At 39.5% G+C, this 22,470-nt stretch overlaps 1 protein-coding gene across 8 annotated transcripts in view; it reads right to left on the bottom strand.

Moving 5' to 3' along the window:
• KIF21A (kinesin family member 21A) overlaps positions 1-22,470 on the bottom strand; it is a 208,859-nt gene that overhangs the window by 14,787 nt on the left and 171,602 nt on the right. For 3 of the 8 annotated variants that reach the window (XM_089684956.1, XM_089684948.1, XM_089684938.1), the window contains 3 exons: positions 22,309-22,437; positions 6,981-7,019; positions 5,115-5,251 (listed from right to left, as the gene is read on the bottom strand). In XM_089684956.1, coding sequence (XP_089541082.1) covers positions 5,115-5,251; positions 6,981-7,019; positions 22,309-22,437 — 305 coding nt within the window. The remainder of the gene's footprint in view (positions 1-5,114; positions 5,252-6,980; positions 7,020-22,308; positions 22,438-22,470) is intronic. The other 5 variants (XM_089684972.1, XM_089684963.1, XM_089684992.1 and 2 more) reach the window with 3 other exon arrangements.

Genomic DNA, 22,470 nt, shown 5'->3' on the forward strand with positions numbered 1-22,470 from the left:
CAACAAAAGTGAGTACACCCCTAAGTGAGAATATCCAAATTGGTGGCCACCATTATTTTCCAGCACTGCCTTAACCCTCTTGGGCATGGAGTTCACCAGAGCTTCACAGGTTGCCACTGGAGTCCTCTTCCACTCCTCCATGACGACATCACAGAGCTGGTGGATGTTAGAGACCTTGCGTTCCTCTACCTTCTGTTTGACCATGCTCCACAGATGCTCAATAGGGTTTAGGTCATGCTTGGCCAGTCCATCCCCTTTACCCTCAGCTTCTTTAACAAGGCAGTGGTCATCTTGGAGGTGTGTTTGGGGTCGTTATGTTGGAATACTGCCCTGCGGTCCAGTCTCCGAAGGGAGGGAATCATGCTCTGCTTCAGTATCTCACAGTACATGTTGGCATTCATGGCTCCCTCAATGAACTGTAGCTCCCCAGTGTCGGCAGCACTCACTCAGCCCCAAACCATGACACTCCCGCTATAATGCTTGACTGTAGGCAAGACACACTTGTCTTTGTACTCCTCACCTGGTTGCTGCCACACATGCTTGACACCATCTGAACCAAATAAGTTAATCTTGGTCTCATCAGACCACAGGACATGGTTCCAGTAATCCTTGTCCTTAGTCTGCTTGTATTCAGCAAACTGTTTGCAGGCTTTCTTGTGCATCATCTTTAGAAGAGGCTTCCTTCTGAGACGACAGCCATGCAGACCAATCTGATGCCGTGTGCGGCATCAGATCTGAGCACTGACAGGCTGACCCCCCCCAACCCTTCAACCTCTGCAGCAATGCTGGCAGCACTCACACGTCTATTTCCAAAGACAACTTATGGATATGACGCTAAGCACATGCACTCAACTTCTTTGGTCGACCATGGCAAGGCCTGTTCTGAGTGGAACCTGTCCTGTTAAACTGCTGTATGATCTTGGCCACCGTGCTGCAGCTCAGTTTCAGGGTCTTGGCAATCTTCTTATAGCCTAGGCCATCTTTATGTAGACCAACAATTCTTTTTTTCAGATTCTCAGAGTTATTTGCCATGAGGTGCCATGTTGAACTTCCAGTGACCAGTATGAGAGAGTGAGAGCGATAGCCAAATTTAACACACCTGCTCCCCATTCACACCTGAGACCTTGTAACACTAACAAGTCACATGACACCAGGGAGGGAAAACTGCAACAAGAAAGTGCAACTACGGCAGGCAATATATTATGCAATTTTCCTTCCTTCAACCACAGGTTGAAGGAAAGAAGATTGCTCAATTCCTCCATCAACAAAGTATTTGTTGATGGGGGCATCCCTCCTGCAGCGCAATTGTGTTTTGCTGGCAGGGAGCACAGGCAGGTTTTCTAGATAGCACAATACAACGATAACGATTGGCGGCAAAAATTAGGTTGACAAGTGAGAAGGCTCCACTCTACAGACTTCAAATATAATATTGTTTATTTTTTACCAAAAAGCTCAACTTTTGCCCCATCTGTCCAGAAGACATTGTCCCAGTAATGCCGTGGTACAGCTAAAAGGTCTTAAAGCAGAACTAAACTAAAAAAAAGTGAACATTTGCTATATTATAGGAAAAGTTTAGAAATGTTAATGGTACCCATGCAGTACCCTGAAAAATATAACTTTTGTATGGAATTTATTCTGAGAAATAGCAGTGTACTTCCTGGTATGTGTGCCTCTACACAGTTTCTGCAAACATGTAGCTGTGTATCTGCAGTGTGAAATCCAAGAAATTTCTGCCTCTGACTGCTAGTCTCAGGCGATTTGGAGTAAGATTTCGGAATGTCACTACTGTTCTGTTTACTGTTCTCCTTGTTTGGATACTCTGACTTGAGGAAACTCTGTTTCTACAAAGATGGCTGTCCCAACAGAGACACAGTGGCGCACAGGGCACAGTAATTCAGTTATGGGGAAAAGATCAAGTGCAAAGAGATGACAGGAAAAAGAGGTGACTAGTCTGTTGCCCTATGCCTGTCTTGATTTGGACACTGCTTCTGGAGTTCAATACTTTTTTAATCAAATATGAAAGAAGCAGAAATGTAATTTTTTGTTCGTGATTTCCCTTGACAACCTCCCAAAAACACCACACTTGTTATTTTTTTTTTTTATGCTAGTTGAACAATTTTCTTATGATAAGAAAGTTTTAAGTTTTGCGCACTGATAATTTTAGAAGCACACTTCTAGTCTAGGGAGAGAAGCAATGGTCCTTCTTCAGTCTTAAACCTCAGAGAGATAGAGGCCTAAGCCTATATAAAGGCTTTCATTGACTGATATGAACAGTGTCTAAAATTAGTATTAAATAAATGAAGAAAGCAAATCTAAAAACTATACAGTGCTCAAATTCATCAGATAAATCATACAAATCATCTAATGTCTAGAACTACTCTTAAAGCTGTATTAAACCCAAAACCAAAAATGTAATATATTGCAACTTACCAATCCTTATATGTGGTGGCTGCATTAGTTATACAGTGAGGAACAGAAGTTTTTGAACACCCTGCGACTTTGCAAGTTCTCCCACTTAGAAATCATGGAGGGGTCTGAAATTCACATTGTAGGTACATTCCCACTCAGACAGAATTTTAAAAAACAAATTCAGGAAATCACATTGTATGATTTTGTAAAGAATTTATTTGTCTTGCACTGTTGAACATAAGTATTTGAATGCCTGAGAAAATCAGTGTTATTATTTGGTAAAGAAGCCTTTGTTTGCAATTACAGAGGTCAAACGTTTCCTGTAGTTCTTGACCAGGTTTTCACACACTGCAACAGGGATTTTGGCCCACTCCTCCACACAGATCTCCTCTAGATCTGTCAGGTTTCGGGGATGTCGCTGAGCAACACGGAGCTTCAGCTCCCTCCAAAGATGTTCTATTGGATTTAGCTCTGGAGACTGGCTAGGCCACTCCAGAACCTTGATATGCTTCTTATGGAGCCACTCCTTGGTTATCCTGGCTGTGTGCTTCGGGTTGTTATGTTGGAAGACCCAGCCACGACCCATCTTTAATGCTCTGACTGAGGGAAGGAGGTTGTTGCTCAAAATCTCACAATAAATGGCCCCATTCATCCTCTCTTTAATACAGTGCAGTAGTCCTGTCCCCATCACAGAAAAGCACCCCCAAAGTATGATGTTACCACCCCCATGCTTCACAGTAGGGATGGTGTTCTTGGGATGCAACTCATCCTTTTTCCTCTAAACACGACGAGTGAAGTTTAGACCAAAAAGTTCTACTTTGGTCTCATCTGACCACATGACTTTCTCCCATGCCTCCTCTGGATCATCCAGATGGTCATTGGCAAACTTCAGACGGGCCTGGACATATGATGACTTGAGCAGGGGAACCTTCCGTGCAATGCATGATTTGAAACCATGACGGCGTAGTGTTCTACCGACAGTGACCTTTGAAACTGTGGTCCCAGCTCTCTTCATGTCATTGAACACCTCCTCCCTTGTAGTTCTGGACTGATTCCTCACTTTTCTTATCATCAGTGATACCCCACGAGGTAAGATCTTGCATGGAGCCCCAGTCCGAGGGAGACTGACAGTCGTCTTTAGCCTCTTCCATTTTCTAACAATTGCTCCAACAGTTGATCTATTTTCACTAAGTTGCTTGGCAATTGCCCCGTAGCCCTTTCCAGCCTTGTGGAGGTTCACAATTTTGTCTCTGGTGTCTTTTGACAGCCCTTTGGTTTGCCCATGGTAGTAGTTGGCGTCTGACTGAATATGGAGTGGACAGGTGTCCTTAAAGAGCTGAGACAGGTGCTACCAAGTTAGATTAATGAGTGGAGTAGAGGTGGACTTTTTAAAGGCACAGTAACAGGTATTTGAAAGCCAGAATTCGTGCTGTTTCTTAGGTGTTCAAATACTTATGTTCAGCAGTGCAAGACAAAAATTCTTTAAAAATCATACAATGTGATTTCCTGATTTTTTTTTTTTAATTCCGTCTCTCAGACTGGGAATGCACCTACAATGTGAATTTCAGACCCCTCCATGATTTCTAAGTGGGAGAACTTGCAAAATCGCAGGGTGTTCAAATACTTCTGTTCCTCACTGTATGTTCTAAGCTTTTTCCCCTCTATGTTTACCTGGTGATCTGTCCAGCAACACACTGTGTGAAGGGCGCCTATACTCTGGATAAAGGAGCACCAAGACACTTTATGACATGAGCGTTATCTGGGAAGAGGGTAGTGTTAGATCAGGGGTTCCTAACCCTCTTGATCTGATCTCGACTCATTGTTGGGTCATGTTTACCATTTAAATTTGTATCATTGTTTTCTGTGCAACTTTTGCCAATCCATCATAGGTGTGAGTTTTCTGTTATGATTGTCTCCTTTATTTAAACTTTGTGTATGTCATATATGTATGAGGCAATTTTCAATAAAAGTACATACTGTATATTCATTGCATGCAAAGTTGTGTTCATATGGAGGGGGTCCATAGCTTTCATTGGATTCTTATTCCACGACTCATAAAAGGTTAAGAACTACTGTGTTGTTGTAAACCCTTATATATACCCAGAGAAGTGAATAGCCCCCAGTGATACACAAGGATGAAACAAATCCTCTTACATAAGTTTTACTTCTCTATCTGCATTCTTCTCTAGCAAATCTTCTGCATTTGTCAGCATCACAGAGACAGGGGCAGGGAGCTGGATCCCAGGGAAGGGATCTACCCCCCCCCCCCCCCTTACACACCCACACACCTTGTTGAACAGCAACAGACTTACTGGTTGGATCGCCAGGTGAAAATAAAGGGGTAAAAAAGCCTAAAAAAGGAAAACAATGCAGCCAACACCTCTAAGAACTGGTAAACTGCAATGCTCCTGATTTAAAAAAATAACTCCAGTGTTTGCCAGCATCGCTAACTGTTGCATATTTAAAAAGGGAAATATAGTCAGTAATGGGTAACTCAAAGAATAAACATGACATTTTCAAAAAAATCACCAAGATTATTGGAACAATTTATAAACTACAATGTTACAGTATAGATTACATTAGTACATATATGCCGTAAAAGCAAAGTAAAATAGTTAAGACCAATGGCACACAGCACAGATCAGAAAGTCATACATTATTAGCTGTCAGCAAGTCTTTACACAAGGGGAAATAATGTGGCTGACCTTTAGATCCAGTGAAAAGAAGATCATCAGTAGCATCTACACAAAGCACAGCCTTGTTGTGCCCTTCAGCTATATGCATACACTGTACGAGAGATGTCTTGTTACTTTTGCTAGTAGGAAATGGGTTAATTATGCCCCTAGAGATAAGGAAAAAAAAAAAAAAAAAAAGCACACGTGTGTTAACATTGCTCATTACGTGAAATCTCCCAACTTCACGTTCTCAGCTTCCAGACGTATTTATCTATACATGCGGTCACTAATATCTGAAATGTCGTCATCAGGCTTTGGAGCACAAAAGGAAAGTGTCAGGTTTCTTTTTCCACAACATTTATGGAGAGCATTGTCCACTTTGTTGTCATCTAATATTTCATAAAACTTAAAAAAAAAAGCTTCATAATAATGTAGTCTTCACTGAATTTCTTGGGCCTCGTTTACACTCACATTGTCCTCTGAAGAGCAATACGCATTGATATTGTTTTTCATAGGACATTTGACAGGCGGAGGGGAGGCGTTACAGTGTCCTGTCACCACCTGTGTTAATCCCTTAACCAGTGCATCGCAACTATGTGTATTACACATGGTTGCAGGGCACCCCCATTTAGCAGAGATCATCCTTGCTGCACTACCATGCATCACAGCTGCAGCATATATACACCCCTCTCTGCTCCACGTTTTTACTGTGTAAACGAAGCCTAAGTCTTCATATCTCTAAGAGCTGTATTAACCATATTATTAACTTAATAGGTAAATCACATTATGGCCCTATACATTTGAGCTTCAGCTTGTACAAGAAGAAAGTGTGTACAGAAAGCTTTTACGCCTGTGGGGTAGGACAGATGAGACCGATCTCGTGACCCAATCATAATGAGACTGAGAACAGTCTGAAAGTTCAGTCACTGTGCTAAGAGTGCACACTGAAACCTCTTCAGTCCATGTATGCATATGTATGCTGTGTGGCAATTAAAACCCAACCTCTTGCAGCTGCACATGTGCGTTACATGGGCGGCAAGAGGTTAAACTAGCTGTTAGCAGATATAAAGAGTAAAGGATCGCTGCTACACCTGACCAGCCCAGGTGAATAAACGTTAAAGAGAGACCTCAGCCTACATGTCTCCACCAAAGCACACACCCTAATACTTTTCCCCCTACCCACTGACCCTGTGACTAAGCCCTGCTGGGTGGGGTGAAATACATTCCGGAACCCCCACTAGCAAGGGATTAGAACACATATCATTATACCTGTTATAACCTCAATAGTGTAAAATCTGGTAATCCAAGTAGGATCAGCTGCTAGGCATTTCAAAACCTAACATCTCATCAGTTTTGGGTGGGCTTGGCCTTAAAAAGAGTAAAAACTACATGAAATATGATCTTTATGACATCTCATGAATATCAGAGTCCTTCCATTTCCTGCAAGTCATTAAGCACTACTTTGGCTGTCTGAGTTAATTCAATAAAGACCTCTGAATGTGTAGTGTTGCCTACCAGCAGGCCAACATTCATTTGAGCTAGTGTACATTTTTGTTCTAGAACATGACAAAGACCAGTATCTTCAACATTTGCTGTGAAAAAAGAGGAATCTTGTATAGCATGCTATACAGTTGTAAAACATAAAAATGTAAGCACAATTGTCAAAACACCACTTTCCTGGAATACTAAAAAAAAGCTGTTAAATAGCATGCAACACAATAACACAAGCTGCAAAAAAATAATAATTAAAAAAAAAAAGTTTCTAACAGATCAGATCTGACACATTGAATATTGGGCATCACATTGGTAGTAACAGACAAAGAAAATAGGCATCATGCAGAAGAGCAGCGTTACTTGCAACAAGGAAAACAGGTGTACAAGGAAGGAAATTTGTACCTGTGTACCTCGGACAGAGAGGAATCACTTTCATCAGACCTATAAAGATCAGTAGTAGAGTGCAAGGGGAAAGAATACAGATATCAGAAAGATAAAGACTGCTTGTTGGATAGGAAATACAGAAAAACTCCAGACAAGACAAAGTGCACTGACATGGTCACATATCTTTTTTTAACAGTCCAAACGATCTGTATTTGTCTGTGTTGTACTAGTTAAAACAGGGTCCTTGATTCACAAGCAGTGGGCACGCACACTACTTAAATGCAAACCTTTGCTTAGTCAGTACCAGTACAGTGATTCTGTTACCACACCATAATAGCAAAATTTCATATATGTATTTGGAGACTATGTATCTTGTTCACATCATAACAAATGATCATCCAAGCATACACAAAAATAATGTAAGAAGGTCTTTAGGGCAGTAACAGTGGTTTTAATGAGGTCTTAATATCCATTTAAACACAAAAAATTGATGTAGCGCTGCCCCTATAGTCCTATGCAATATGAGAACAAATGTGCATGCTTGCACTATAGTGCACCTCAATCTAAACCACAATATCCCTAATGCATAGAAAAATGCCGCAATGTAAATATTATATATGTGTGCGTGTGTGTGATCCACTCTACCTAAATAATGTAATGAATAAAAATTGTATGCATGTAGAATCCGTTTGATACTTTGAACTATAGTACACCTCCCCTAACCTCACAATATACCTTATAAAAAAAAATCAGTGCTACATTAATACATAATAATACAAGTTAAATAAAAATGTGAACAATACACAAAAAGTCTCTAGGCCTTTGGGACAATTTTAGTTTTTTTCAGGTATTTACCAAATCATATTCAAGCTATAGTTATATAATGGATATGGGCTGAAAGTGCTCACTACACTCTCAAGTTTAATTTGAGGGTATGTACATTCAAATTGGAGGAAGGGTTTAGAAATTACAGCTCTTAAGAATAGCCACCCCCCTTTTTCAAGGAACCAAAATCAATTGGACAACTGAATCAAAAGCCGTTTCATGGCCAGGTGTGGGCTACTCCATCATTTCTTCATCAATTAAGCAAGTAAATGGTCTGGAGTTGATTCTAAGTGTGGGATTTGCATTTGGAATCTATTGCTGTGAACCTACATCATGCGTTCAAAGGAGCTGTCCATGCAAGTGAATCAGGCCATTGTAAAGCTTCAAAAACGAAAAAAATCCATCAGAGAGATAGCAGCAACATTAGGAGTGGCCAAATCAACAGTTTGGTAGATTCTGAGGAAATAAGAATGGATTGGTGAGCTCAGCAACATAAAAAGGCATGGACGCCCATGGAAGACAACAGTGGTGGATGATTGCAGGATCCTTTCTATGGTAAATAAAAACCCATTCACAACATCCAGACAAGTGAAGGACACTCTCCAGGAGGTGGGCGTATCATTGTCAAAGTCTACAATCAAGAGCCTTCACAAGAGCAAATACAGAGGGTTCACCACAAAGTGCAAAACCATTCATAAGCCTGAAGAATAGAAAAGCCAGATTAGACTTTGCCAAAAAACATATATAAAAGCCAGACCAGTTCTGGAAAAGCATTCTTTGGACAGATGAAACTAAGATGAATCTGTACCAGAATGACAGGAAGAAAAAAAAAAGTGTGGAGAAGGCTTGGAACAGCTCATGATCCAAAGCACACGTCATCTGTAAAACATGGTGGAGGCAGTGTGATTGCATGGGCATGCATGGCTTCCAGTGGCACTGGGACATTGATGTTTGATGTGACAGAAGCAGCCAGATGAATTCTGCTGTGTTTAGAGATATACCGTCAGCCCAGATTCAGCCAAATGCAGCAAAGTTGATTGGACGGCGCTTCACAGTACAGATGGACAATGATCCAAAACACGATGCAAAAGCAACCCAGGAACTTTTGAAGGAAAAAAAAGTGGAATATTCTGCAATGGCCGAGTCAATCACCTGATCTCAACCCAATGGAGCATGCATTTCACTTGCTGAAGGCAAAACTAGAGGCAGAAAGACCCACCAAGAACAACTGAAGACAGCTGCAGTTAGAGCCTGGTAAAGCATCAGAAAGGAGGAAACCCAGTCTTTGGTAATGTCCATGGGTTCCAGGCTTCAGACAGTTATTGCCAGTAAAGGATTCTCAACAAAATACTAAAAATGAACATTTTATTTATGATTATATTCAATTGTTCAATTACTTTTGGTCCTTTAAAAAAAAAAGGGGGGGATGGCTACTCTTAAGAGCTGTAATTCCTAAACCCTTCCTCCATTTTTGGATGTACCTACCCTCAAATTAAACCTGAGAGTGTGCACTTTCAGCCCATATCCATTATGTAATTATAGCTTCAATATGTTTTGGTAAATACCTGAAAAAAAACTAAAATTGTGCCTGTGTCCAAATATATATGGACCTAACTGTATATATATTTTATTTACATTGCGGCATTTTCTATGCATCAGCGATATTGTGGTTTAGAGGGAGGTGCACTATAGTGTGAGCATGCACATTTGGTGCTCATATTGTATAGGACTATAGAGGCAGCGCTACACCAGTTTCTTGTGTTTGTTTGTGCACACCCTTTTTAGGACAGCAGCCGCTCATTTACTTAATTCTGTTGCATGGAATCTCTCTTTTTGCTTCTTAATATCCATTTAATCATGATGACCCAGACACCACTGCACTCAAAGTAGCATTTTTGGACAGACTTACCCATTGATGACAAAAAAGAAAAAAATTAACACCACTGTTCTTCCCTTAGAATTGGAGATTTATGTTTTTATAGGACATGTATCAAATTAACTCTCTCGTGAAAACAAAAGATAAAAATCAGACTTGCACCCCTACAAGGCTCTCAATGACAAAACAAGGTTAGCTGGCGGGTATCAAAGCTTATCATCATAAAGCTAAAGTTTTACAAGAAATCCGTCTTATATACAGCTTCTTAAAGTAAACCTGTCTAAATAAAGTCATGAAGGGAAACACACGTTATTGGCAAGAGCCCAAAATAAAATAGCACATTGCTTTTTGGCTAAATTTCCTTTTCAAACCTGGGAATGTCAGTATGCAAATAGCGGTTTCAGCACTTGTCCTGCATCCCACTTCATGCCCTACTAGAGAACTGCACCCACTTCTGCAAGGGGTGAAACCGTTTCAACAAGCATCAGAATTATTTTATCTAATCAATATTTTTTTTATTCAATTTTTTTTTCTTTTATGAACACGTCAAAAAAAAACCTCAGTATAAACCAAACCGCTTTTTGCCTATTGAATGCTGCAGAAGTCCTTAAAACCCCCAGTAATACACAAGTAGGAGGGAAGAGATATGCCCCCTTTGTGGTCATCATTGAACCATTTAGTTGGCTTCACAAGTTAACAGGTTTACTTTGTGCCACATACAAAATAGATGTAATAGATGAGTACGTTAAAATGGTGTAAATGGTTAGTTAATTAATAGCATGGAGGAGTTCAGAAATGAGAAAATATGATATGGTGTAAAACTCCTTGTAAGACATCCCACATGTGTGCCCTCAGTAATACTGAAAAACAGAAGAAAAAAGGCTGATGGACAGGTTGGCTTCTGTAACACAAACCGAGTAAGCACTGACTTTTTGATCTAAATTGTGAGACACAAACAGATGCAATACATAACAACCTTCCGCAGATCTAGACCAGCCTTTCTCAACCAGGGTGCCCTGGCACCCTGGGGTGCCTTGAGGTTTCTTTAGGGGTGCCTTGGCAAAATGTCTAAAATTTGCCCAAAACTTGTATACAAGCCAGCCTTTAATTACACAAAGCCCCAGATTTTCACTGTGCGCCATTAGGACCTTCTAGCCTCCAGTGTCCTGACAACAAATGATGTCATCAGTTGATAAGGAGGATGTCAGTTGCCTGCACAGCATCCTAGTTTGACACACCCCTGCCCCTCTCCATCAGTGCTGGGGTCACATCTGGTCAGTGATGGAGAAAAACTGAGGGAGAAGAGAAACATTGTAATACTAGTCGGTAACAGTGTGCAAAAATGTATTTGATTTGGAAGAATAAATCACCTCCAATGTTGGGTGTCCTACATGTGTGGATGTCGTTGCGTTATATGAAACTATTAGAATAGTTTTTACATTTTAGAATGGGGTGCCTCTGGACTGTTTATAATTTTAGAGGGTCCCTTGACCGAAAAAAGGTTGAGAACCACTGATCTAGACATATGGAAGCTCCCAAAACAAAACAAAAAAACGGCACTCTAGCCGAACTATGCAGGAAGGACATTACAGACTTACCTACTGTAAGTGAGTTGTAATAATGCCATTGTCATTTTTGAAATGATATATTGTGAGAGGTCTATTTTAAATTGCAATTTGCTTCATATAATGTTTTTTCTCCATACAGGGCAAGGTAGCAACAAATTTAAAAAATTGATAAGAAAATAAATGGGTACACAGAATTGACCTATTGGTAATTTACTGCGGACGTTACTCTAGATATTGGTTAATGACACTGCTGAGAACACCCCGTCTTTTAGATTTTACAAAAACATTGGCAGAATATGGTGTTTGCTAAAATTCATTTTAGCGTAGGTTTCCTGAAAATAGGCGTTTGATAAATAGCAACACAAATTATGCAACATAAAATTTGCAACTACCGCCATTGTATTCTCCAGTCTCTGCTTTCATAAAATATATACAGTTTGGAGGTTTCAAGTGAATCTCTTGCAAAAAAAAAAAAAAAATGCTGATTATAATGTGCAAACAAAATTAAAAATTGTCCACTAGAAAGTAGCTAATAAAGGCCAACATAAGACCCAAAGATGCATGATTTACTCATTAATTCCTGTTTTTTAAGACATATACAAAGCTCTCCATGCTCCATGTAACTATCAAATAATGGTATCATGTCGGAAAGGAAGGAAGAGTCATTTTTGGGAAAACTTGCACGTGCATGAGCAGGTAAATACCAGTGCAATGAAGCACTGGCATTTACTTGAGTACACAGGCATATTTTACTTTATACTAGGCATATTTAATGCCTAAAAACGACAGATTACATTACTTACTCCTTATTAATCTTTACTTTGGGCTAAACCCACAAAGCTTTAACACAAGGCTGAAGCTCTATATTTTAGCTACGTGACAGCAATGTTTAAATCCTATTGGCTTAAAACAACCTTGTATATCCGAAATTACAGCACACCAGCAATCTGCACTACATTGCTGGCTAGAAAAGACAGCTAAAGTGGAACTGCACTGTATCTGAGAACCCCAAACCAAAAATACTATTTAATTCATTGTTAATATTGAAAGCAAGCTCACCCATCCATCCATGTTGCCGTGCTTTATTTTGCCAAGAAACCACTTTGAAAAACACTCCCTAGCATTTCTGGCAGTGGCCATCTTGAGTAAGGGCATATGATTCATGTAGCATTTACTTCCTGGAATCCATCTGCCCATAGCTCAGGCATGAACTGAGAACCATCCCTTCCTCTCCTGAAGACTGCTGGGATGTATGACATTTGCCAAGGCATGGAAACCAGGAAGTAACTAAAGAAATGTATACAAATGTTTAAAACAAGTCATTATGATATTCTTTCCTATCCATTTACTGATGCTAGGAGCATAAGGATTAAAAATAGTCAATTGATTGAGAGTGTGAAGTTCCACTTTTGGCTAGCAATTTCACGTTTCCTCTTTGTTCTAACTTGCTGTCCATGATGAAATAGCAGACGTAGCAGCGCAAGTGGTCAGAATAGCACCGGTTGCACAGCTCACAATGTACAGAGGATGATGTCTTTTAGCACACTGACTTATGAAGGTCAGTGCTCCCTGTGGCTGTGCGTGCAAATTTCTTCTGCCATCTGTTGGTGTGTTACAAAACTAGTCTCGAAGCCTTTTGATAGGACCTCGTATTTTAATGTATGGCATCTCAGGCTTGTCATTCCTCTTTGGCCCTTATCTCTACAATATTATTTTGATTTAAATTTTTTTATTTCCCACAACAGTATAACCATAATATAAGTGCAATACATATTTTGTAGGATCATAAAGATCAAACACTGGTGTACAGTGAAGAATTAGCAACAGACCTATAACCAATGGAAGTAAACCAACAGAAAAAGTGTGCAGTCCATTACACCAGTTTTGAAATAAAGTTACACATACACACCTCCTTGCATCTTGGCACCTGGTTTTCATATGGCAGATTACAAAATTAAAGCATAAGAAATGTATAAATCTGATGGCTGCAATAACTTGGAGGTTACATTTGTCTAAATAGACAAAATAAGCAAAATATGAAAACTGATGACATGGAAACACAGAAAAGAAAAAGAGAAAGAATCTGGTCCTTTGGTCTTCCAAGTCCACCATAAACAAGAGTACAAGTAAGATGGGTTGGAAGAGTAAAAACAGGGTAACAGTACCCCCCCCAACGTCAATTAGTTTGAGATAATGGAGTATTAATATCAATTTCTGGATGATAATACAACATCCAGGTCTCCTAGCCCCACAACAATTAATAAAAATTATGTCCATTCTCCAAAATGCTTGCCAGCCGTTCACTGGCCATGATACTATCTAACCTGTGTTTAACCTCTGGAAATGGGATAAACAGTTTCCAATTTTTAACTAACATCAGCTGAGCCACAAGCGGGATATGATTTGTTAATTTTTGTTGGAGTTTAGCAAGTTCATTGATTTTACTATGTAAAAAAATCTGCCAGGGTTTTTTAAGGATATCTTGAGGATCTTCCAACAGTGTTGTATTTGCAAAACACTTAATGTTTTGTTGGCAGAGGTCCCTTATGTTCGCATATGTAAGACCAAGTAACTTGTAAAAGAGGTTAAGAGGTGATGAACTTTATGATAACTTAGAAGGCAAACACCTCCACAGGGAAACCAGTCTCTACTACAAAAATTCCACCAAAGAAGCTAGGGGAACCACCCTAACTTCAAAGTAATAATGGAAATAACAATAGAAGTAACCCGAAGAGCTATTGTTCCACAATAACTAATAAAACATTAAACCAAAAATAAATGTACAAACATATCTTTATACCCATGATTGTACCCAAACCCACACTTAAAAGCAATTAAAGTGGTTCTAAAATGAAAAGTTTTTTTTTTTTTTTTTACCTTAAAGCATTCTTTGTATTAAGGTAAAAAAAAACCTTCGACACCTATCCTCCTCCCCCACCCCTAAGCACAATTCCTTGGTTTGCTTTGGTGTTTTTTGTTTAGTTTGCTGTTCTACTCATCAAATTGTGTTTCTTTTTTTTTTATTGTGGGTTAGGGCTTGGGGGTACAATAATGGGGATAAAAATATTCTTTCCAAATGATTTTTGATTTTGCGTTCATTAGTTATTGTGGGAAGCTCTTTCTACTCTACTTGTTATTCCTGAACTGTATCATAACCCTTAGAAAACCACCAAATAAAGGCCCTAGGATCAATATGATCTGGCGGAAAATACGATGAGACATGAGCGGCAAAAGTGGCAACAGCAGCCTACTAAAATATTTCAGCTAATTCCATATTTTAAATTGCGTTTTATGAGCGGGCTAAGATCCAGCAATATATAATGAGGGAGAAGCCAAGTAGTGCTTGAAAAGAGATGGGGGAAAGGAATGGGGGGGGGGGGGGTTAAATCATTAGGAGATAAATACCGAAAAAAGTTGTGTAGTAAAATTAATGCGGCATTTAGATCAGAAGCTGTCCATTAACTAAAAACATGCAATGGGATTTGTTTGTTTTTAAGTTTTTTGTTTTAATTAAAATACTTGCCTACAAGTGTGTGTGTTTTTACAGCTACATTTTTTTTCCGTAAATGAGTAGGGGTATTAATTCACAAAGTGCTGGATCCCCAAAAAATTTCATGTTGCTTTTTTTTTTTTTTAATGCAATTCTCACCACAGTTTTTGGATATTGTGGTGTTTAACACACTAGGAATCTCTAGAAAAGTCCACAGATGAGCAGTGACCATCTGGTGAAGAAGGTTTATTAATAGTAGAAGCTGAGATGCATTATAACAGGGATAGACAAATCCCAGGCCCCAGGTCGTCATGGCGACTAGAAATTGTGCCCTGGTGCCTGGGCCATTGTCAGCCCATTCATGGACAGGTCTCCGCCCTCCCTAAACTAGTGACCGCCGGGCCAGCTCAGCCTCGCTTGCACTTCCCCCAGGCCAACTGTGCCTACTACAAGGCCTGGTGGAGGATTCCTGAGTGCGGGGGAGGGGCAGGGCGGGCCTTCACTCCCTTCCCACACTGACTCCCTTGGGTGCTCGCCTTCAGGGCCAGCACCAGCATACAGTTTAGGCAGCTGCTCGAGAGCCCCCTGGTCCAGAGAGCCCAAGGGGCAGAGGATGTGGCCTCCTAAACAGTCAGCACTGCCAGCATGAAATGAAACTGTTAGAGAGGGGCCATGAATGAGTGCTTGCTTATAGTGCCAACATGGGATGGACTGAGGACAGGGGGTGGGGCGGTGGGAATGTACAGCAGTACCAGTATGGTGGTGGCTGAAGACTATGAAGGTGGCACGGAGGTGGGGGTCACAGCAGTATTAGTGTGGGGTGGCATGGTTCGGGGGGGTGGAGGGTGATTCTGTAGCAGCAGCGTGGGGTGGCTGGAGGACAATGGGTGGTGCCAAAATGCACTTTTGCCTACATAGATAAAAATCCTTGTACCGGACCTGGGAGCAGGCAGCATGAAAAAACTGCCTCCTTTTTTAGCTGGCGTAATGCATAATATTTGGGAGGTGGATGCTCTTTTTTAAGCCTGTAAAGGGCAGCTCTGCGTATCTGTTGTCTAAAATTATACATTGTCATTGCATCAAAGCAATAGGCGAAGGATGCCCATAGAGTCCAATGTACAATCCTATAGGTAGAATTGTCTGTCTACCATATCAATCAAATTTCCTCTTACTACAATGGTAAAATAGATTCTGTGCTAAGACAGCTAAGAACCTCATCATTTCACACACAGAGAGGATGGTAAGGTTCCAGTCTTAGAACCTGTGGGTTCTCCTTAAGTAGAAAATATACACAGAGAAAACTGGCTAGCAGAGTGATCAACATTCGGTAAAACAATCAAACTACCATACTAAGCAGATAAGGTTTTCAAAATGCAGCAGTTTTAAATATATAACAGCAGTAAAATGAGAAAGTTAAATGAATATGCAATTCAAAGTAATATAGTCCAATTACACAACTAATTAAAGCATGCTGTATTTGTGGTAGCCATATTCGTTCCTCACCATTTATAATACATATACAAATACATACACACCACTTTCAGGTTTTCGACTTATTAAAATAGCCTTGAAGGCATACAATAAGGTATTGAAAACTGGAGGAAAAAGAACAACTACTATTGCTACTAAGGGGTTGTTAAAGCTACATTGATGGGAGCAACAGAGCCAAAATACAATCACATTTTCATTTAATAGTTCCATAACTCCTCCAGAAAGGCACATGCTGACTAGTGCTTTATGCTGTACAGCTTAGTGTATTTAGTGTCCAGTTATAACATGGTCATTATGAAAACAGAGCTTAAGTAAGTAAAGTGGTTATAAACCCTTGAAAGGAAAAATGAAAATGAACAAAGGATATCCTCTTATAGTGTGCACTTGCTGATCAGATGAACTGTAGCCTTCTCTCCTCCCCTATGGGGAACTGACTATTTGTTTGCATCCTAGACTACAATTTTATTTCTTCCTCTAACTGGGATGCAGTTACCAGGAGTTTTGGTTACATTACATGCACCCATTCTGTCACTTCTCAATTTTAACATTATAGGTCAGTTATGTGAATTCTTGGGGTACTTTGTATACACTCTGCTTTCTGTAGGTGTGGGGCGAAGCTGGGCATCAAAACACAACCCCTACCTACATCCTAGCTGTGGTTTGGGGCCCTCAGAGGTTACTGTAACTGTCCCTCTGGGGCCACAGCAATCTGATTACTACCTCAGAACTTTTCCCAACAGTGCATATAAACATAGGAGTTCTATACACTATACTCTTATCTAAACAAACTTCCCATGTTTCATTACAACAGTTACATATCGATTGACTTCTTAACATAACATTTTACAATCCTAGGTCATTGAGGGCGATTGTTGATCAGTTTCCCACATAAACAGTGCCCCAAAGACGCATTAGTGCTCACAGATACTACTTCTTGGGGAATTTCCCATCTTCTAGGACGACCCCTTCAGTGATGTTAGAGTTATGCACTTTTTCTACCTGAATTTTTCTTTGCAATCTTTCTGCCTTCCTTTAAACCAAATCCCCCCATGGGAACAACAAGAGGTTTAATAACCAAATCCCCCCAGGGGAACAACAAGAGGTTTAATAACCATACAAATGGATCTGAAAAACTGCAGCATATGCACAAGCTCAAAAAATGTTTTTCTTTCCAGAAACTCATGGTAAACCCTCCTCATTCTCCTTTTTCTCTAGGTACTATACCTGGTACACTAGCAACAACCCTAATTAAAAAAAAATAAGGGAATAGCTATAGGCTTCCACCTCTGTTGTTAATCATCTACCTGATGATGATAATAGTAGAATAATTTTTCTTTGTTGTGAACTCTTTGGTAAGCACCTTAGCTAACCTGTACTTACCTCTAACATGGGCCAGAAAACAGCATTCCCGATCATTAGGAACAAGTCTGAAATTTTCATGGGGGATGTGAAAAAATACACCCTGTTCCAAATTATTATGCAAATTCTATTTAAGTGTCACAAAGATTAAATATTTTGTTTTTCAGTTTAACTCATGGATGGCATTGTGTCTCAGGGCACTTTTGATCACTGAAAACAATCTCGGACACCTGTGATAATTAGATTGCCAGGTGAGCCCAATTTAACCTCCCTGGCGGTATTCCCGAGTGTAGCTCGGGGTAAAGTTTCAGTACCACAAGCGGTAACCCCGAGCTACACTCAGGCTTACCATGCGGCGCTGCTCCGGGATCCCTTGATCACTTACCTTGTCCTGCACTCCCGCGATGTCCCTCCTGCAGTGTCCCCGGTAATGCAATCCAGCGGATGCCAGCATCTGTCATCTGGGTTCCATCCCCTGCGAGCGTCGGAACGTATGGGGGACGGAACGGCAGGAAATTTGAAAATGAAAAAAAGTGACATTCACTAAAATCACATAGTAAAACATTACTGTATCAAACCATTTCACATACATTTTGTCCCTAGTGCTTTGTCCTGTGCCCTGCCTGCATTTTTACTGTTCTTTCTGCCTGGAAACTGAGAAATGTCCATGGTGTCCAAAAAGTGTCCCTTTAGGTCAAAAGCGGTTTTAGACAGCTAGAGAACAGCGATAGTAAATTAGAACTACTTGCAGAATTGAGTGATGATTCGTGGGGAAATTCGTCATCAGACACTGAAAACGATTTTGCGACTTTGCTCAGTGATGAGCGAACTTGGCGCTATATTTCAAATTTCAGTGTTTTTGGTTTGATTACATTATTAAATTAAATGTATTATATTATTTTTTATGATTATTTATTAAATTATAATTTATGATTTTGTGTTTCAAGTTTTATACTACCCGGGATGTTTACTAGACTTTTGTTCGGACAGATTTCAGTGAGTTATTCCTAAAAATTACAGGCCTACAATAAAAAAAAAACATCTTTCCATGCAAAAAAATTTACAGCTTTGAGCACAGAAATATGGACATAATCATACCGCTAGGGAGGTTAAGATAAAACTACTAAAAGAGGGTGTTCCACATTATTAAGCAGAGCACCATTTTCAAGCAATATGGGGAAGAAAAAGAATCTCTCTGCTGCCGAAGAGTGAAATAGTTCAATGCCTTGGACGAGGTATAAAAACATTAGATATTTCACGAAAACTTAAGCGTGAGCATCGCACTATTAAGAGATTTGTGGCTGATTCAGAGCACAGACGGGTTCGTGCAGATAAAGGCATATTGAGGAAGATTTCTGCCAGATCCATGCATCGGATCAAGGGAGCAGCTGCTAAAATACCATTACAAAGCAGCAAACAGATATTTGAAGCTGCTGGTGCCTCTGGAGTCCTTTAGAGTCTTGCAACTGTGCATAAATCTTCTATTCGGCCAACACCAACCAATGCTCACAAGCAGAAACGGCTGCATTGGGCAGAAAAATACATGAAGACTAATTTTCAAACAGTTCTGTTCACTGATGGGTGCCGTGCAACCCTGGATGGTCCAGATGGATGGAGTAGTGGATGGTTGGTGGACGTCCACCCTGTTCCAACAAGGCTGGGACGTCAGCTAGGCGGTGGTGGAGTTATGTTTTGGGCCGGAATCATGGGAACAGAGCTGGGCGGCCCCTTTAGTGTCCCCGAAGGTGTAAAGATGACCTCTGAAAAGTATGTGGAGTTTATGACTGACCACTTCCCTGGTACAGAAGGAAGAACTATGCTTTCCGTAATAAAATCATCTTCATGCATGACAATGCACCATCTCATGCTGCAAAGAATACCTCTACATCAATGGCTGCTATGGGGATAAAAGGAGAGAAAGTCATGGTGTGGCCTCCATCCTCCCCTGACCTCAATCCTATTGAGAACCTTTGGAGCATCCTCAAGCAAAAGATCTATGAGGGTGGGAGGCAGTTTACATCCAAACAGCAGCTCTGGGAGGCTATTCTGACATCTTGCAAACAAATTCAAGCAGAAACTGTCCAAAAACTCACAAGTTCAATGGATGCAAGACTTGTGAAGCTGCTATCAAATAAGGGGTCTTATGTTAAAATGTAACGTGACCTGTTAAAATGTTTAAAAAGTTAAAATGTTGTTAAAAGTTTGATTGCAGCATATTTACGTAAATCAAAAGCTATTTCAAACACAACAAATGACAATTTTCAGTTCTTTACAACCTATAAAGTGTTTTGAAACTTACTGTGCGTAATAATTTGGAACAGTGCATTGTAAGCTTTTTATGTTTTAAAAGAATACTGTTATTATTAGGAGTTTTGTTCAATAAAATTTGAATTGTACTCTTAATAGTTGATAACATGAGAATTATGCTGACTGTTATTTACATCAATTATTTAGGTAAATGAGAAAAATATAATTTGCATAATAATTTGGAACAGGGTGTAGTTGGAGGTTCTACTCCTGTGACCTTATTATGCACTACTCTGGCATATGATTTTATAATGCAAAATGTTAAATAAAGGAATTACAAATAAAAAAATAAATAAATAGTTGGAGGTGACTTCTCATCAGGAAAATCCCAATTCTATTTCCCTGTCAAACATTTTTGAAAATATGGCTACACAATCAAAATACTAATCAAATTGTAACAAACAACATACAGACTTATTAAAAGCCCACTGACCAATCTTATACTCGTCTTAGGGAATTTTGCGCTTTTAATCATTCTTCCTTTTCTTCCTTTTAATCAGATTTAAATATACAGTACATTCATATGAATTACCAACAAATGTGATAAGAGTCCTGCCCTTTCACAAAGCCATGCAAAGAAGCACATACTGTATCTCCCTTCTATCCCCCCCCCTTCAAAAAAAGCAAAACAAAAAAAAAAACCACAACAAGAACCCTTCCCAGTGTTGCAAATACAGATCTATTTCTCAGTATAACATCAATCTAAAAATCTAGGCCAAACTCATTATGGATTACAGTACCTCACAACCCTTATTCCCACCTTTGTCACATATAAACCTTCTCTTTGTTCAAGCAGAGAAGGCATTTGTTCAAAGAAATTTCTCAATGACAATCTTCTAGATAAAATATATATGACTTTCCTAGTGTAATTTTAAAGTAAACACTGACAAAACAAAAACTGAACGTGTCACTCTCAGACTCTGAGCTGTCCCACTTAAAACAATCTTTCCCTTTGTACTAGAAATCCACAGCACTCAACTACTTGCGCATACACCTCCCAATTTGCTTAGAATAACTCCTTGATGTTAACTATAAACGTCTGCTCAGACAAATCTCATATCCATACTTAGTTTGGTAGGATGTTGCCCCTCTTACTAGAGCTTTACTACCAAGTCAAACATTCTGCTGACAAGATGAATGAAGAACTTATGACTATTTAAGAGATACCCCCAAATCTCCACTACCTGAGCTCCTTGGATTAATTTCCACGATAGTTCTCACTTTCAAACTCCACTCATGCTGAGAAACCTATCACTCTCACAAGAGCCTTATTCCATGATACCACTCATCCAACATATCTCTCTCTTTCCAAATTCACCCTATTGATACATTCATTCCTCCTTTTACATCACTGATCTTTCAAGTCCATCCTCCTCCGTTCTCCATACCAGCAGGACTTTCTCCTTTTGGGGTTTGATAGCTCCTATATGGAAAAGTCTATAGGTTGTTCAAACTACATCCCTTACAAAGGGAGCTAAATAAACACAATACCGGACCACAAAGCTTTACAATAAATTATAGTGATATTGTACTGCAGATTTTGGTTACTGGAATGACATCTGTGTTGTTATCTGCCATTATCCTGGAGCCATACATATGGTTTCTCTTTTGTGTCTTTTTTTACTTTGTATTATATTTACTGACCATTTTGTAACTCAAAGATTACAATATTCAAAAAACTTAAAGCCCGAGTTTGTCTTCTAGATGACATTCAACTTTTTATTATGCATTTCTAAAAAAATGTATTTCCACCTTTACTGACAAATTGGGATAACACCTACTTTATATTTGTTATGCGCTCTCATTCATACAGCATGACTTTACACACAAAAAAGTATAACATTTTAACATGCTGTTTTTACACGGTTTTCTGAAAAAAAAAATTCTACTTGGCTCTTCCTCCCTGTAATGTTTATGAGGGAGCTTTGGAGGTAGGAATACCATAATTAACCCTGCCCTACTGTCCTGACAGATTCTTCATTATCAATTGTAAACTAGATATGCACAATGTCTGACCTACTGTGGTAAAAATATCAAGGCTTGGGTTCTGTATTCTACGTTAATGCACTTTTAGTCCAATTTGTCCCCGATTTGTCCCTAAATAAGTACATTATGAGTCATTTCGAACAATACAAGCTGCCTAAAGAGTTTAGTTTATAATCCTGCTAAAAAGAAACTAGAAAGCTAGGAAATATTTTTACTACTGTAATTTTAAGTATGCTGAGTGAATAGGAACGCAATTTTATGGTGGAAGGTTCTCAAATTTGGCAGAAAAGGTGAAAATATACAGAAAAAAAATAAAATTAAATAATTTCTGTATTTGCATTTCATATCCAGGTCTATATAATAGTAGTAAAGCCTATGCTACAATTTTCTCTTTTTATGCCCATGGTTGGGGGGGGGGGGGGTCGACTTTGTCCTGTGACTTACTTATCCTGCTGACATGATGAGCTTCCCTGAGATACTGTGAGGCGGCTAAAAACATTCATTTCATTACGGGACCGGCTTGTAGGGGAAGAAGGAGGAGACAGACTAGCCTCTGATGTTCCAGAATCTGAGCTATAAGAAAAAACAACACGGAATGCACACTTT

Source organism: Staurois parvus, unplaced genomic scaffold, assembly GCF_062004578.1.
Source record: "Staurois parvus isolate SC_StPar_1 unplaced genomic scaffold, SC_StPar_1.0 ptg000019l, whole genome shotgun sequence".
NCBI classification, from domain to species: domain Eukaryota; kingdom Metazoa; phylum Chordata; class Amphibia; order Anura; family Ranidae; genus Staurois; species Staurois parvus.